The sequence below is a fragment of the Rhinolophus sinicus genome, chromosome 14, assembly GCF_057876585.1.
Source record: "Rhinolophus sinicus isolate RSI-liver-muscle chromosome 14, RSI-T2T, whole genome shotgun sequence".
Lineage (NCBI taxonomy): Eukaryota > Metazoa > Chordata > Mammalia > Chiroptera > Rhinolophidae > Rhinolophus > Rhinolophus sinicus.
In genome coordinates this window covers 179150932-179165432 of record NC_142514.1, presented here as the reverse complement: position 1 = coordinate 179165432, position 14501 = coordinate 179150932, and the positions used below count along the sequence as shown (strand labels likewise).

The following is a 14501-nucleotide window of genomic DNA, read 5'->3' as shown; positions in this document are numbered from 1 at the left end:
CCTCCCCTGCTTTACTCATAGCACTTTCACCATCTGACACACAATATATTTTACTCGCTTATTATGTTTTCTCCATCAGAATGAAAGCTCCTTGAGGACAGGAATTTTTGTCTGTTGTCTATATTCCCTGGTACCTAGAACTATGCCTGTACACAGCAGGCATTTAATAAATACTTTGTTGAAGACTAACTGGGCACGAGTTAATCAGATCTTTGGGGCTTCTGCAGAGTCTCGTACAGGAAGGAGGGTGCTAGAGAGGAACTCTGCTCCCTGTAACCTCCCCATTTTTCTCTTTCAATGTTGAAAAGTGGGGTGGAGCTGGATTCAGTTTGCTGGGTGATGGGGTCAGTGGGGTACAGAGGTACCCAAAACAGCCCCTGGGAAGGTGTGGGTAGCTGGATTCCTGACTGCCAGCCTCCTGGCCTGGGCTAGATGCAGGACCTTGAGAGAACATACACATTTTGGGGAGTCACCAGCTCCCTGAGGAACCAGAAGAATTCACTCTCCTTGCTTTGAAGGCACTTGGAGGAGAAGGGGACAGGAGGGAGCTGAACCTCTTCCCAGCCCCCAGGCTTTGCCAGGTCCCAGGCTCCCTCTGGGCTTCTGTCCCACAAAGACCTGCCCCAGACCCCTCAAAGGCTCAGAGCCCCATCAGAGGTGGGGTCCCTGTTTTGGAGTCAGAGTTGGGAGTGGCGGGCGCACCAGAGGTGTGTGACCAGTGGCCCGAGAGGTGCCGTGTCCGACAGGGTGGTTGGCTACAGGAGGCCTCTGGGCTGTCCTGAGCTCAGACCTTGGCGGCCGGCCGCTGGGGTGGCTGCTTCTGCAGCAGTGCCAGGGTGTCCCGCTTCTCGATGGAGCGCAGCTGCTTCTTCTTCGCCCGCTTGAGCTTGGCGGGGTTTCGGATCTGGGGGGCGGGGGTGAGGGGAGGACATTAGTGTGGCTGGAGTGTCAGGAAAAGGGAGGCCTGGAATCGCAGCAGGAGAGTGGGTGCTGAGGCACCGCGAACGCAACACCCAGCCCCCCAGGCACGGCAACACTCACCACTTGGACAATCTCTGCCTTGCGTTCGTTTTCCAGGCGGCGTTTCAGGTTCTCGGCTCGGCGCTGCTTCTTCTCCTGGAACGCACAGGGGAAGGGGCTGTGGGTCTGGGAGCCGAGGCAGCCCTGGTCGCTCAGGCCCCAGAGGAGTGAGAACTGGCAGAATTCCCAGAGGGGAGGGGAAGCGCCTCTCAGCCTGGGTCTAGGTCGTTCTTGGCGGTACGTGGGTAGAGGGCCAGGCAGGAACAATCCCTTTGCCCATGGGACCAGAAACCCACCATGGTGGGAAGGCCCTGACTCCACCTGAGAAGGTGGGCACCTGGGCAGGCAGCTGAGGACAGGGCCTTAGACGGGACTGGGGGAGGGGGTGCTTAGACACAGGTGGCTCCCCACCTAGACACTCAGGCACATGCAGACAGTGGGCCCTGGCACGGGCCCCTCCTCAACTGCCAGGGTTCCCTCATTCCCACCCTGTCAGTCTGCCTCTCTCCCCCTGAAGCCCATGTGCCCTGAGAACACAAGGCTGGGGGTGAGGACTGGGCAGGGTGGAGGCTGCAGAGAAGAGGCTCTGGTTCAAATCCTGACTCTGCTCCTTCTTAAACGCGTGACCTTGGCTGAGTTGTTTAATCGCTGTGTGCCTCAGCTCCATGTTTAAAGTGAAGACACTGACATCAGCTGGCTTTGAGGAAGAAATGAATGAACGCACGTACAGTGCTTGGACGTACCCGGCCATGGGAACACTTAGAACATGAATCTAGATGGAATCTGTCTTGGGAATGGGAAGCCCAGGGATCTCTGGCTTTGCCGACTGCTGTCCCTGGTGGGGCCAGGGCGGGATGTGGGTGCTGAGGTTGCTGCATGGGCAGGGGCCCTTCTTGGCTTTGGTAACTCAGGGGAGCAGGGGTAGCCTGGGCCCCTGGGAAGAAAGGAGAAGTGAGACTTGGGCTCCGGAGTCAGGGGAAGGTCTGGGTTGGGGGCCGTGATAAGGCTGTCTTGCTCAAGACGGAGTCGGGGCCACATAGGAAGTGAGATAGTCTCAGCACATGGCAGCAGCCACACCTTCTCTAGGACCTCGACCATAGGCTGAGCTGGGCGACTCAAAGCAGGGAAGAGATGACCGAGTGACTAGCCCAGTCCTTCCCTCCGTGGCCAGGCTGGGACCACAGGCTGGGGCGAGGTGTTTGACTCCTGTGCTCCCGGGATCGCTAGGCGGGTGACGTCTCCCTGACAACCCGGTGCTGGTGGGCGATCACTGGCCGACACCTTGCTTTCTCTGTGTGGCCTGCTGGGGCTTCCTAGAGACTGAAGAGGTGGGCATGAGCCTCTCACGGGGTATTTCTGGCCCTGGGATGAGCGTCAGGGAGAAAACTGGAGGAAAGTGCGGGCATCCTCTTTGCTGATGTGTGGGACCACCTCTTGGAGAATGACAGAAACAATCTAAGCCTTTCCCCCCTGAGCAGGGACCCCCGAGCCCACTTTGCTGAATGCTCCTATCACCAGTGGGGGCCACTGGGGGCTCCGCCCTGGGCCTCCTCCCCATCCTTGAGCCTCCTACAGAGCCCTGGCCTAAACTGCATGTTCCACTGACTGCCTACCCTGTGGTCCCAGGTTGCACTTCTGCTTCTGGCCAGGCTCCCTGCCTCCCTGGGACCCTCAGGCGTGAGAAAGACTCTTCGCCAAGTCAGCCTCCCCCTGGGCACCTGTGCGAGCGTCCCCCTCCCGCCAGGCCTGTGACAGTAGACTCTGGCTCAGCCCGAACTCCAGCCTCAGCCTGGCGGGCCAGCCCCTCACCTGCCGCCGCCTCTCCTTCTCCTCCTCCAGGTGCCGGGCAAAGGCCTTGGCCAGCTTCCTCTCCTGCCGTTCCTTCATCTTCCGCTGCCAGGATGTGCGCAGGGGCTTGTCCTGAACCATTTGGGAGAACCTGGATGGGGGAGAGGGGATACTCATGGATTCTGTGGGACGCACCGGTGCCCTCTCCTCTCAGCTCCAGGCTCTGAGCCTTCTTCCCTGAACCCAGTGAGAATCACCTCCCCACCTGCGGGCATGCTGGACAGTTGACCCTCCAGGTCTGCAGAGACTCGGGGCAGGAAAGGGGCCTGAACATGCTGGCTGCCATTTCTTACGTGCCTCTGAGGTGGGGATCTCTTGCTCTCTCCATTTTACAGAGGAGCAAACCAAGGCTCTGAGAGGTTAAATAACTGCCCAAGGTCACCTTGTTCCCAAGTCCCTGTTTGTGACCACAGAGTCCAGGCCACACAGCCTCTGCCACAAAGCTGCTCTTCCCCAAGCGCAGTCGGCCAGGGCCTGAGTGCCTCTGGAGACGGGGCTCACTCCCGATTGGGGGGCTGTGAACGGCTACAGGTCTCTTAATGATTCAGCATGTCTCTCCCCAGTAGGGAAATGTGAAAATGGAGTGGGCACTGGAGGTTATCAGGGGAAGTTTTGATTTCCGTAAGTGTGGTAGTGACATTTTAGTCATGGGAGAAAGATGATCTGTGAGAACACACACTGCAAGGAGAACAGGTGCAATGACACGCCTCGGACGTGCCGTGAAATATTCCAGAAAAGAAAAAAACGTCAGGGAGCAAGTTGAGGCTCGACCAGTAAAATGTTGAGGACTATGGAAGCTGGTGATGAGAACGTGGGGTTCATTAAACTGCGCTCCCCTCAGCTGTACGTCTTTCTCCTGAACTCTAGGCCTGTCTGGGTGTCCCGTGGGCCTTTTCTCCTTAGCAGATCCTCTCATAGTGGCCTTTTGCCTCCTCCAATATCTTAACTTGCGAAAGAGTTCCGGTTCATCCACGTCCATTACATGGTGCCCTGAACTGTCACAGCAGGTCAGCGGTCCTGCCCCAGCCTCTGAAGGCTGTGACGCCTCCAGGGCAGAGCCCACTCCCATCCACCGGGAAGGGTCGATATGGCTGTCTTCTCCCCTTCTTGCTTCACAGGAGTCTGGCACACACAGCTGGATTTGACCCTACACCTGTCCGTCTTCAGGCTGATTCTGCTCTCCCTCCCCCCACTCTGCCTGCCTGAGCTCAGCACACCCCCGCACTGTTCCTTCTCCCTGTCGCCAAGGGCCTGCTGCGCAAGACCTGGCCTCTGAAGCACAGAAGAATGAGGCTGCAGCATGACCTTCCTCCCTGCCCCAACTGGGGTCCGAGAAACCCAAATGGACCAGGCAGTGGCGACCTGGACAGAGCCACAGGACACAAAGCTGCATCTTTCTGGAGCAGCACTGCCAAGCAGAACTTTCTGTAATGGTAGAACTGTTCACATTGTTGCTGCCCAATAAGGAAGCCACTAGTTACATGGCTGCTGAGCACTGGAAATGTGGTTGGTGTGACTGAGGAACTGAACTTTTAACTTCATTTAATTTTAATCAACTTAAATGGAAATAGCCACATGTGTTGGTGGCGAAGGTATTGGGCAGTGCCGTTCCAGAGCATCGATTTTACTTGGAGATTGGAGGAATATAGGCCTGGGTTCCAAGGCCCGAATCCACCTGTGTGACCTTGGGCAAGGCAGCCTCTCAGCACCTTCCCATGTCACATGGAGATGAGAATCATTCTCATCCCAAAGGACAGTGGGAGGATTAATCGAGACTTGGCATGAGAATCACTTAGCACAGTGCACTGCACATAGTAGGTGTTCAATAAACACCACCCTTCAGAGAAGGGAGCGGGCAAACCCAAGGTGGCATTTGGCATGAGCATGGAAGGTGGGGCTGCAGCCAGGCCTTTCCAGCTGTGACTACCTCTATAGCCCCCCTTTGCTGGGACAACTCCACTGTCTCTGGGCTCATTCACCAAAGATCACAAACATCAATTCGATGGCCCTTTGGCCCTTATCCACAAGACCTGCCTGAAGCTTCTGAAGGTGTTTTAATTCTACTGCAACAGCTTCTGCTTTCACACAGGACCTCCTATGGTCTGTTCACCCGTTTCTCTGCAGAGCCTTGGCTTCCTCATATGTAAAGTGAGGATAAACCTGCTGGTTCATAGGGCTGATGTGCAGATTAAACCGCGTGATGCATGTTGGTCCCTCTGTCTGAAAGGCCACCCCCTGGCCAAGGCCTACTGAAGTGCTTAGCAGTGTCCTGTATACTCAGTCAGTGCTGGGAATACTTTTTATCACGAAGGCAAATAACTGTAACAGATAATAGTGGGTGAAGACCTCATTGCCTTTTATCAAGTCACAGCTGGTTTACTTGCTTCTGCCTCCCTCACTGGCGAAGGCAGACAAAGGCAAATGGCTGTTGAATGAATACACAAATGAGGTTCTTTGGAGAGATGCAGAGACCCTGAAGAGAAAAGCAGCACAGAAATAACCATGCTCTCCCAGCCCGGGTCCCAGGGCATTTTACCACACTCTGATTATAATTACCAGTTTGTGTGAGCTCTCTCCAACCTAGGGGCGTCTCCAGGCTGCACCGGTGCCCCAATACCACAGAGAGCCCCCCCCCCCCGTGCCCAGCTGCCCCCCCATTTCACCTCTTCTTGGAGCGGTCCTTCCACACCCGCCCCGATTTGGGCTTTCCCTTCGGGATTATAAGAACCTCCATCTCCTCCTTCAATTTCTTGGGCGCTGGGGCCTGGTCTGAAGATCCTTTGCGCTTCTTTGGCCCTAGGCCGTCTCTCCCCGGCTCCCCGGCGGGAGGTGGCTTGCTCGGCTCGCGCTGACCCCGAGGGGAGCCGGATGACTGGGGTGTCAGCTCCTGTAGTGGCGGCGAGGGCTCCGGACCTGGGGCTCGCTGACCCGGGTAAGGCTCTGGTGCTCCCGGGCCCGGCTGCAACTGGTGTCCGGGAGACTCCGGCGCTCGCGCCTCCTTACTGTGGGCCAACTCCGCGTCCGGTTCTTCACGCCTCTGGAAGAACTGTGGTGACTCCCCACTTGGCTTTAGCTGACGTCGGAGGGATTCAGGACTCAACGCCTCCTGTCTTCGGGGCGCCTCCGGGCCTGGATGTTGCTGACTCTGGGGGGGCCCTGAGCCCGGATCTGGGTCCCTGCGGGGGGACCCCAGGCCTGCCCCCTGCTGTAGGCTGGGTGATCCCGGGAATGTCCCCGGCTGACGTCTGGGGGATCCCGGGCCGGGTTGCCGCGCACTCCGAGGAGACTCGGGCTCCCTCGTTTCTTCTGGGTTCAACTCAAACTCCACAAGGACCCGTCTCGCCCGCAAAACTGAGGTGGGAGGATCGGTGGATTCAGGTTTTAGGCCTTCCAGCCGCCGGCTGCGCCTCCGCGGTGTATCCATGGCCCAACCTGAAACTTTCCCGAACCCGAGACCACGTGCGGCGTCCGGGGCAACTGGCGCTGTGCTATGACGTCAGCGTCCGCCACGTTGGTGCCGGGCAGGAGCGGCTATTGCCAGGGCAGCCATGTTGGTGATGGGCAGAGAGGCGGGGTTGGTGGCCCGAGGGGCTGGGCTTCATATGCGCGTGCGCAAAGCGCTGTGGTGCATTTGCTTGGGATTGATGAGCGAACGAAGCCTAGCTTGAGATCCCGGTTTACCTTTCCTGCAGTTTCCTGGGGAAAAGATCGTGCAGGGAAGGGAAAGGGGACCCATTTCCTGGAGAAAAGAGGATTGAGAAAAGATCCATGGAGCCCGTAGGCAAGCAAGGCTGGATGAAAACTTGGCCACTCCTGTGTAGTAGGGCAGGGGTCCCACCCTCTTTGGGCCTCAGTTTTTTCACGTGTAATATGGGTGATTTTGCACTAGTTTAATGTATCTAAAATGACCCTGTCTGAGTACTCCTAACTGCCAAAGTATTACCTGGAGGATCCTGGAGGTGGGGAAGTCCGGAGTTACCAGCAGAGTTACCGGTTAAATGTTCATACCTTTGCCTTCTTTTCTCCCACCCTGTGCTTAAGTATCAAATCTATGATTCGCCCTTTTCAATCAATATTTCCAACATTGACGCATGAAGTTGAGGTACCAGTAAGATGTATCACCTTTGTCCTGGCACACCTGGGCCCTCAGCCACACTGCATACCCTCTCCGGTGCCCCTTTGCCCCAGTTCTAGAGACAAATTGGATGGTCTCTGAGCTTCCTGTCAGCTGAGACTGTGGTCTTTGCCCCAGTGTGTGAACCTGTCTTCTCCCCTCCTTTGCGTGAGACCCAGGTAGGACTTCGAGTCATTCCCAGCATGAGTCTTTCTTAGGAAGAACATCTTGGAAGTTGCCCAACTGTATCCCAGCTCCAGTGTTATTCTTAGAACTGCCTGGGGATGATCCTCTGGGATCCCAGGGCTCCTGTCCTGCTGTCCCAGTGGCTTCTTTTAGAAAACATTGTTTCTCCAGCAGAGAGGTTGTGAGAGGGCCTGGGAAACTGTCCAAGGATGCTCAGGAGTCAGAGGAGAAAGGTCAGGGCAGACATGTGAGGCCTCAGCACTGAGCATAGCCCCCACCTGCTCAGTCACTCTGCAGTGTCAGGTAGAGCTCAGCCTGTCTTGACTGTGGATCAAGGAGGAGGTAAGGAGGTTCCAGACAAAGGTTCCTGGAGGATGGAAAAGTGGACTGAGAAGCCCTTAACACATCTCACTCCTTGGCTGGTGCCATGTAGCATCCACAATGCATCCTGATGAATTCAGCCTGTTGAAATCACCTCCCCAAAGGTAAGACGACGGCATGGGTTCTCCAATGTCCCTCCATGTCATCAGAAATAGCTGCACCCTTGGACTGTTGTCATGTGTTAGTCCCTGCCTTCCTGGCCCCTCTCAGAGGCTCCTTCTGCAGGCTCAGCGCCCTCATAATCCTGGGCCAAGGAACTCCCTGCAGGGAGGCGTACCTCAGTCCCCTGCCCAGCAGTACGGCGCTCCACTGCAGAAGCAGCTCGGACCTGTCCTTGCCCAGCTCTTCCAGCCCCCAGCTCTTGGTTCCTTCAATTCCTGCACCTGCCTGGAGACCTGAGTGGCCTGCTCAGCACCAGGTCCAGTGTGCGTTACCAGGGCTATTGGAGGAGACCGTATGCCACCCCACTGCCACTGTCCTGTGTCAGGTCCCCTCAGCTTCCTGCTTCCTGAGCTCCTGTCCTCAGCGGGAGGGATGGCTCTCAAATGCTGAATGGATCATATCCCGGCCAGGCTTAAAGTACTGCAGAGGGTGATCTCAGGTCCCCGCCCGGGTAGTGTGAGAGAAAGATGTTTGACAGACATGGGCTCTGTGGGTACCTCTGGAATCATGTGTGGAGACCCTTTATCAAGCTAGGCATCAGGGGAACTGTGGCCCAGAACCCTCCACTCCCACCTGACCTGTTTGTCATTGTCATTATCAATAAGTGTGCAGGGCCCCAGAGGAGACCCCTGAATTTTTCAGAAAAGTCTGGTGTGGCAGTTGGGACTCTGTTCCCTCACACTCCTTTGCTTTCTCCCGCAAACATCCCAGCCTCCTTACTCTTGGGTGGGAGGATGCTGAGGGGGTTCTCGCAGTCCCCCAGAGGACCCAGCAGGATTGAGCCCCAGTTGCCTACGAAGGTAACCTGGTCATTCATGCATCCTCTTTTGGCATCTTCTCTGTCCCTGCCTCACTTTCTCACTGGTAGGTGCTCACTGAGGTCATTTGCTGAACAGACTATCTGCACTTAAATCCTTGTCTCAGTCAGCTCTGGAGGAACCCAGCCTAAAACACTGGGGCAAGCAATGATCGGGCCAGGTATTCTTCCAAGCACTCTATATGTACAGAGCCATGTAATCCTCATGACAACCCTGTGAGGCAGGTGCTGTTACTACTCCCATTTCACAGATAAAGAAACGGAGGCACAGAGAGGTTGGGACACTTGTAAAGGTCACACAGCAAATCAGTGTGTGGGATCCTCACCTAGGCTGTCTGACTTCAGAGCCACAACCCTTAAGAGTAAATCTTCTGTTACCCAAGTAAGGAAACTGAGGCACAGAAAGGCGAAGGTGCTTGCCCAAAGTCACACAGCTCTATATCAAGGAGTCAGGAGTATGGTTCCAGAGCCGGCATACTTAGCTGCCTTGCATCTGCCCCTCACATGGGCCTCGCTCACCCTTCCTCACACTGACCCTGATCTGTATACTGGGAGCTGCTGGGTGCCATGTCGCCCCATGGGCTGGCCATGGCTCTCTGTGCATACACACTGGGCAGAGTGCTGAAGGATTATTTATGTAAACTGAGATCTGCTGAGAGATGACCAAAGATACAGATCAGGTGTTCTTCTCTGAGCCATTGATACTCCACCCAGTCAAGGGTGCTGCCGTTGAGAGGGTGTGACAGTCCCTAGATGTCAGGGGCACGCATCCCCGCAGCCCTCTGCTCAGGACCACGAGCCGAGAGAAGCAGAGAAAGGGTTGTGGCAGTCACCCGAGCACTAACTGAGCACTTCCTAAGTGCTGGGCCTCTCCTGGGTGCTCGTTTGATCCCCTGGAGTGTGGATGCAGGAGGGTGATGCCTGCACCAGGAGGGTGCTTGATAAGCATTTGCTGAACATGGGAATGGATGTTCATTATGACCCCCCAGGGCTGGATGAACAGCCCTGGTTTACCAACGAGGAAATCCGAGGCTGGGAGAGGTTGTGATTTGGTGCCTGGCGACTTAAGGAGAAGGTACCTGGTGCTAGGACAGCACTGGAGCTCAGGGCTTCCTGACTCCACATCCAAGCCCCTACTCTCACATCCGCCAAGCCTGGGGGCCGAGTATGTGTAAGGACTTGGCAACTGGGATGTCGCTGAGTGTGGCTGGAGTGAGGGCAGGACCTGATGAGGCAAAGATGTCACTGGGCTGGGGCTGAGCCTGGGCACACAGGTCCAGGCTGCCCTGTCCTCCACTCAGAGGTCTCTTAAGTATGTGAAGTCAGCTTTCCTGTAGCTTCCCCAGAATTGTCTTTTTTTTCTAGGCCCAACATCTCCTGCCCCTCCAGCTGGCCCTCCCACTCTTGGGAAAAGACACCAGTTCTCTACAACCCTTCCAGAACGTGGTGCGCAGAACTCCCTCAGGCACCCAGCTTGCCTGCCCCACAGAGAGCCAAGGGCATTTGTCACTTTCCTACTCCACCATTCCCATCCTCTTCCCGACAGTGAGCCATCAACTGACACCTTGAGTCTGGTACCAGGTGCTGTTCTTCCCGCCCCCCCCCCCCCCCGCCCCCCGCCCCCCACCCCAGTGATGAGCTGTTGATTTTTCTGGACAAGTGCCGGCTTTGTCATTTGGCCTTGCTACATTTTGTTTTGACCTCGCTGGTGACCCAGCTCTCCTCCCTCAGTATTTGCTCCCCCTCCTCCTTTGCGTGCGTGAACCTTGAATCAGGCCCTGCCGAGAAATTGCAACAGGACCACATTATTATGTCAGTTCTTATCATGAGCACTTATCTCAGAGGTTCATCGTTTCTTTGTGTTCCCCAGCAGCTCACAATGAGTCTCAGATTCTCAAGAGGAGGGGCAGAGACCTCCGCAGAGGGGCGAGGGGGATGGATGGGAGTGGAACCTGGGGCCCCTGCTGTGAGACCTCCTCTCTGTCCCCAGAGAGCATCAGCAGGGGGCTGGGAAGGGACCTCTTTGCACAGCTCTTGTGTACCGTATACCTGCAGAGCTTATCTCCTGATCCGCTCACAATATTTGCATGTTTTGCTAAAACAAGAAGAGGGCAGACCTGCTATCCCCAGGACGACAAGTCCACCTCCCCCTCCGCAGGCCCTGCCAGTCTCCACAGCACATTCCCCTGCCCCAGGCAGACCAGGGAAGGTGTGAGGGTGGGCTGGGGAATGAACACTTGGGCCAGGTAGGAGGTAGATACCCCAAGAAGGGGGGCATGGCAGCTTACACCCCATCTCATCCTCATCCCAGTGTGTCAGATAGCAATGTTTCTCAAACTTTGGTGAGCATCAGAATCAGACGGAGGGCCCATTAGAACAGATTTCTGGGCCCCAAACCCAGAAATAATGATTCAGTAGGTCTGGGTGGGGCCGAGATTCTGCATTTCTAACAAGCACCTGGGTGATGCTACTGCTGGTCTGTCGCCTGCACTTCAAGGCACCGTGTCCTGCAGGACAGAATGCGTGATGCCTGAAGAGCTGCCCTGCTTCATCTGTGCACAGAGCAGGCGCTGAGTTCTCCCTACCGTTTATTTGTTCACCAAATATTTATTGGATGTTTCTTCTCTGAGAGGCACTAGGAGTACGGCAGGGAAAGGGGCTGTTGTGGCCCCTGCCTCAATGGCACTTATGTTGAAATACTTGAATCTCCAAACTGTCCTTTGAGGAAAGCTGGGCAGGAATTGTTTCCCCTATTTTACAGATGAGGACACAGCATCGCCGAGAGGTTACGTGACCTCCTGAAAGTCACACAAATGTACAGTGGCAGAACTTGAACCCAGGACTTCTCAACTTGAAATCTGCCCGCCATCCACTTGTCGTGAGCCATCCTGGCTTCATGGGGTTGGGTTTCGATGGCAGAGCTACAGACTTTGGATGTGTGTCAGTGGGTGACAGCTGGGGGCTTCATTCTTACATATGGAAGGAGAGCTTGACAGACAAACAGGCACATCCCCACGCCCACACACCCAACTCTCAGTTCCTAAGACTACAGAGTTTCACAATGAGTCATTCCCCCTTCCTTCCTCTTGTTTGCTTATCCCTCCCCTCTCATTTCCTCTAACATCTGGATTCTCTACAGCTCTGGCCCTTCCAGTGTGGTATCTGCTCCAGCGAGGAATGTCTTCCCCAACCAATATGGCAGCCTCATCTCCATGGCAACCCTTGGAAACCTGTCCTTGGTGACCAAGGAGCAAAATATGAGGTCCCTTTTTAGAAGCAAGTTTGAGGGTGGAATCTGCTGCCCCTGTGGCTGGGGAACCTCTTTTCTCCATCTTCTCACCCTCCAGCAGTGGAGTAAAACCGGCCCCGAATCTGACTGAGCTGCTGAGATGAAGCTCCCCTGAGTCGACAGGCTTGCGTCTCTGTTCTTCCCAAGGAGCCTCAGGAACCTCGGGTTCCAGGTGGAAGACAGAGCAGCTGTCCCCAGAATCCACTGGATCAGCCAGGCTGCTGCTTGTGGCTCCCACACCCCAAGCCTTGCTCTGTCGAAGGACTGTTATGGAAACAAACAGATCGCTTCCCTCCAAAAGACCCTTCAGTGCTTACGGATTCAAAAGCATATCATTTATGGTAAATTTTACAGACATAAAAATTATAGCAATATTGATGAGAAGACATTTTATTGCAGTGGGTTAAAAAAAACAACAACTCACAAAAACATACCAAGTCCACCTGAAGTTTAGATGATAGAGATTTGTCCAGAGTGGCTACCAAGCATGGAGGGTGTTTGCAGGTTTATCTCATTTAATTCTCATGGCCGCCCCCTGAGGAAGTTTATTCTGCTCTTTTTTAGAGGCGAAGGAGCTTGTCAACTCCTTGCCAGCAGAGAATTTGAATCCAGGACTCTGCCTCCAAAGTGGGTGCACCTTCACCCACCCTCTCTGCCTCTGTGTTTTAGGCATTTGACCTAAATCAAGAATAAGTCCTGATTTTCTATTCTTTAAAAATAAGGCACAAGGCAGACATTTCAGGGCATTAAGAATGCCTTCCATACAAAGCAGGGGCTGATCAAAGGGTTATTCTGCTTTTTAAAATTTTCAGTTCAAATTAAAATATTACACAACAATAAGATACTATCACTCTCTGAGTGGTTTTAGCTCTGCCTGCGAGATGACTCAGGTTAGATCTAGATAGCCCCCTTTTTTGGAAATTAGACACAGAAGGTACAGGAGAGTGCATTTTCTAAAGTTGGCTGCAACAGTATCTCCTGTCCATGTTGTCTTCCTCCAGTGTGACCTTGACACCCCTTTCCTAGAGTAAGTGTGGGGTCTATGTTTCCCCACTCCTGAACCTGGATGGACCGTTGTGATTGCCTTGGCCAAAATGCTATGGCAGAACGGTTGCCACGTGACTTCAGAGGCTAGAGCATAAGAATGCCACGTGCTCCTGCCTGGCTTTCACAGGATGCTCACTCTTGGAACTCAGCTGCTATGCTGTGTGGAAGCCTAAGTCATCTCCTGTGGGGAGACCACGTGGAGACCAGTGAAAGTGTTCCAGCTGACAGCCCAGCTGAGGTCCCAGCCGACAACCCACGTCATCTACAAGGCATGAGTGAAGAAGATGCTTTCAGATGCTCCCAGATGACAGGCCCCACCTGTCAGGTCACTCCCAACTTTGAGTCTGCCTAGCAGAGGTTCCAGAAATCATGAGGCAGAGACAACCTCCTCACACTATGCCTGTCCAAGTTCTGTGCTATAGAATCTGTGAGCATAATGAAATGGTGGTTTCACATCACAAAGTTTGGGGGTTGTTACACAGCAAAAGTAACTGGAACAAAGGGTATTTGCTCATAGTCAGGGGTCTGTCTCAAGGGAGAAAATCTTGTGGCATTTTTTGGGCACCCTTTTCTGGGGCAGATGTAATTGGCAGGGGTAGTACCCAATCATGGCCCCATTATTTTATTAGAGGCAGTTTGGATGGGCAAACCCTTCCTTGTTCTCTAGTCCCCATATATTAATATATGCTACTTGCATAGTTCTTTATTATTTATTTTCCATTGACTAGAATGTCAGTTTCCTGTGGACAGGATTTGTTTTTTTCTGTTTTGTTTGTTACTGTGTTCCAGGAGCCCAGATTAGTGCTTGGTACTTAGTAGCTGCTCAATAAAAAAAATATTGAATGAATGAGTGAATGAAGAAACATCAAGTGAACACAGTTTTTGATAACGATTTCTCAAGAGAATTTTGTTAATGTTACCATGTTCTAGTTATTATGATAATGTAACATTATTCTCTGGACAATGGCAAGCTCAGTGTGGTGGGAATTGCTTGAGAATCACAGTAGAGAACAGAATAGAGATGAGCGTAACAGAGAATAGTTAAAAGAGGTAGGAGTTAATAGTTAAGAATAGTTTAGTCCCAACTTTTTCTTGAAGTAAAGAAAAAAAAAATAATCATCAAATGAATGATGAGTGGTAGGGGGACTTCAACTATATACTAAGGAGTTTGTTTAAGGAATTTGTTCCTGGACACTGGTTAAAGGACTTAGGATCAGTCAACAATATGAATCTATTCAATCAAGATTTCTTTGTTGCCCAGTGTACCCTGGGTGTCATGGGGTCCTCAAGCTGTGTTGAGTCCAATTAGAGAGACAAGACTGAAGTCTGTGAGGTGGCCAGTGCAATACGGAAAGCTAAGCCCAGTGGTAACACTGATAGGGTTTCACCAGCTGAGGTTCCTGAGGGTGAGAATGTCCAGGAGGACTTCCTGGAGGAGGCAGATCCAGGGGATTGAGAAACTGGCTAGGTGGGCAGCTTTCCCAGGTACTGATCCAGAGAGACACACTACAACACCACCGGGATTCATCAGAAATCTGCTGCCTGTTAACTCAGGTTTCCACCTGTAGGTTCTCAAATAGCTGGTGGAAAGGAAATCAGTGTCCCTTTCGCCAAAATACCCGTAAGTAGATAGGTAA

General features: G+C 53.6%; 1 protein-coding gene across 1 annotated transcript; it reads right to left on the bottom strand.

The window, feature by feature from the left end:
- Positions 1-34: 34 nt before the first annotated feature.
- CCDC86 (coiled-coil domain containing 86) lies at positions 35-6423 on the bottom strand. The gene is made up of 4 exons (XM_019754095.3): positions 5532-6423; positions 2830-2959; positions 1042-1116; positions 35-904 (listed from the first exon to the last, which is right to left on the bottom strand). Exons 1-4 carry the CDS (start codon positions 6290-6292, stop codon positions 785-787), a joined length of 1086 nt encoding a protein of 361 aa, XP_019609654.3. The 5' UTR covers positions 6293-6423; the 3' UTR covers positions 35-784.
- Positions 6424-14501: the final 8078 nt, after the last annotated feature.

Coding starts and splice junctions, on each gene's coding strand:
- CCDC86 (XM_019754095.3), bottom strand. CDS start 6,292: ATGGATACACCGCGGAGGCGCAGCCGGCGGCTGGAAGGCCTAAAACCT. Junction 2,960..5,531: donor AAGGACCGCTCCAAGAAGAG/GTGAAATGGGGG, acceptor TCCCCCATCCAG/GTTCTCCCAAATGGTTCAGG. Junction 1,117..2,829: donor AGAAGGAGAGGCGGCGGCAG/GTGAGGGGCTGG, acceptor TGTGCGTTCCAG/GAGAAGAAGCAGCGCCGAGC.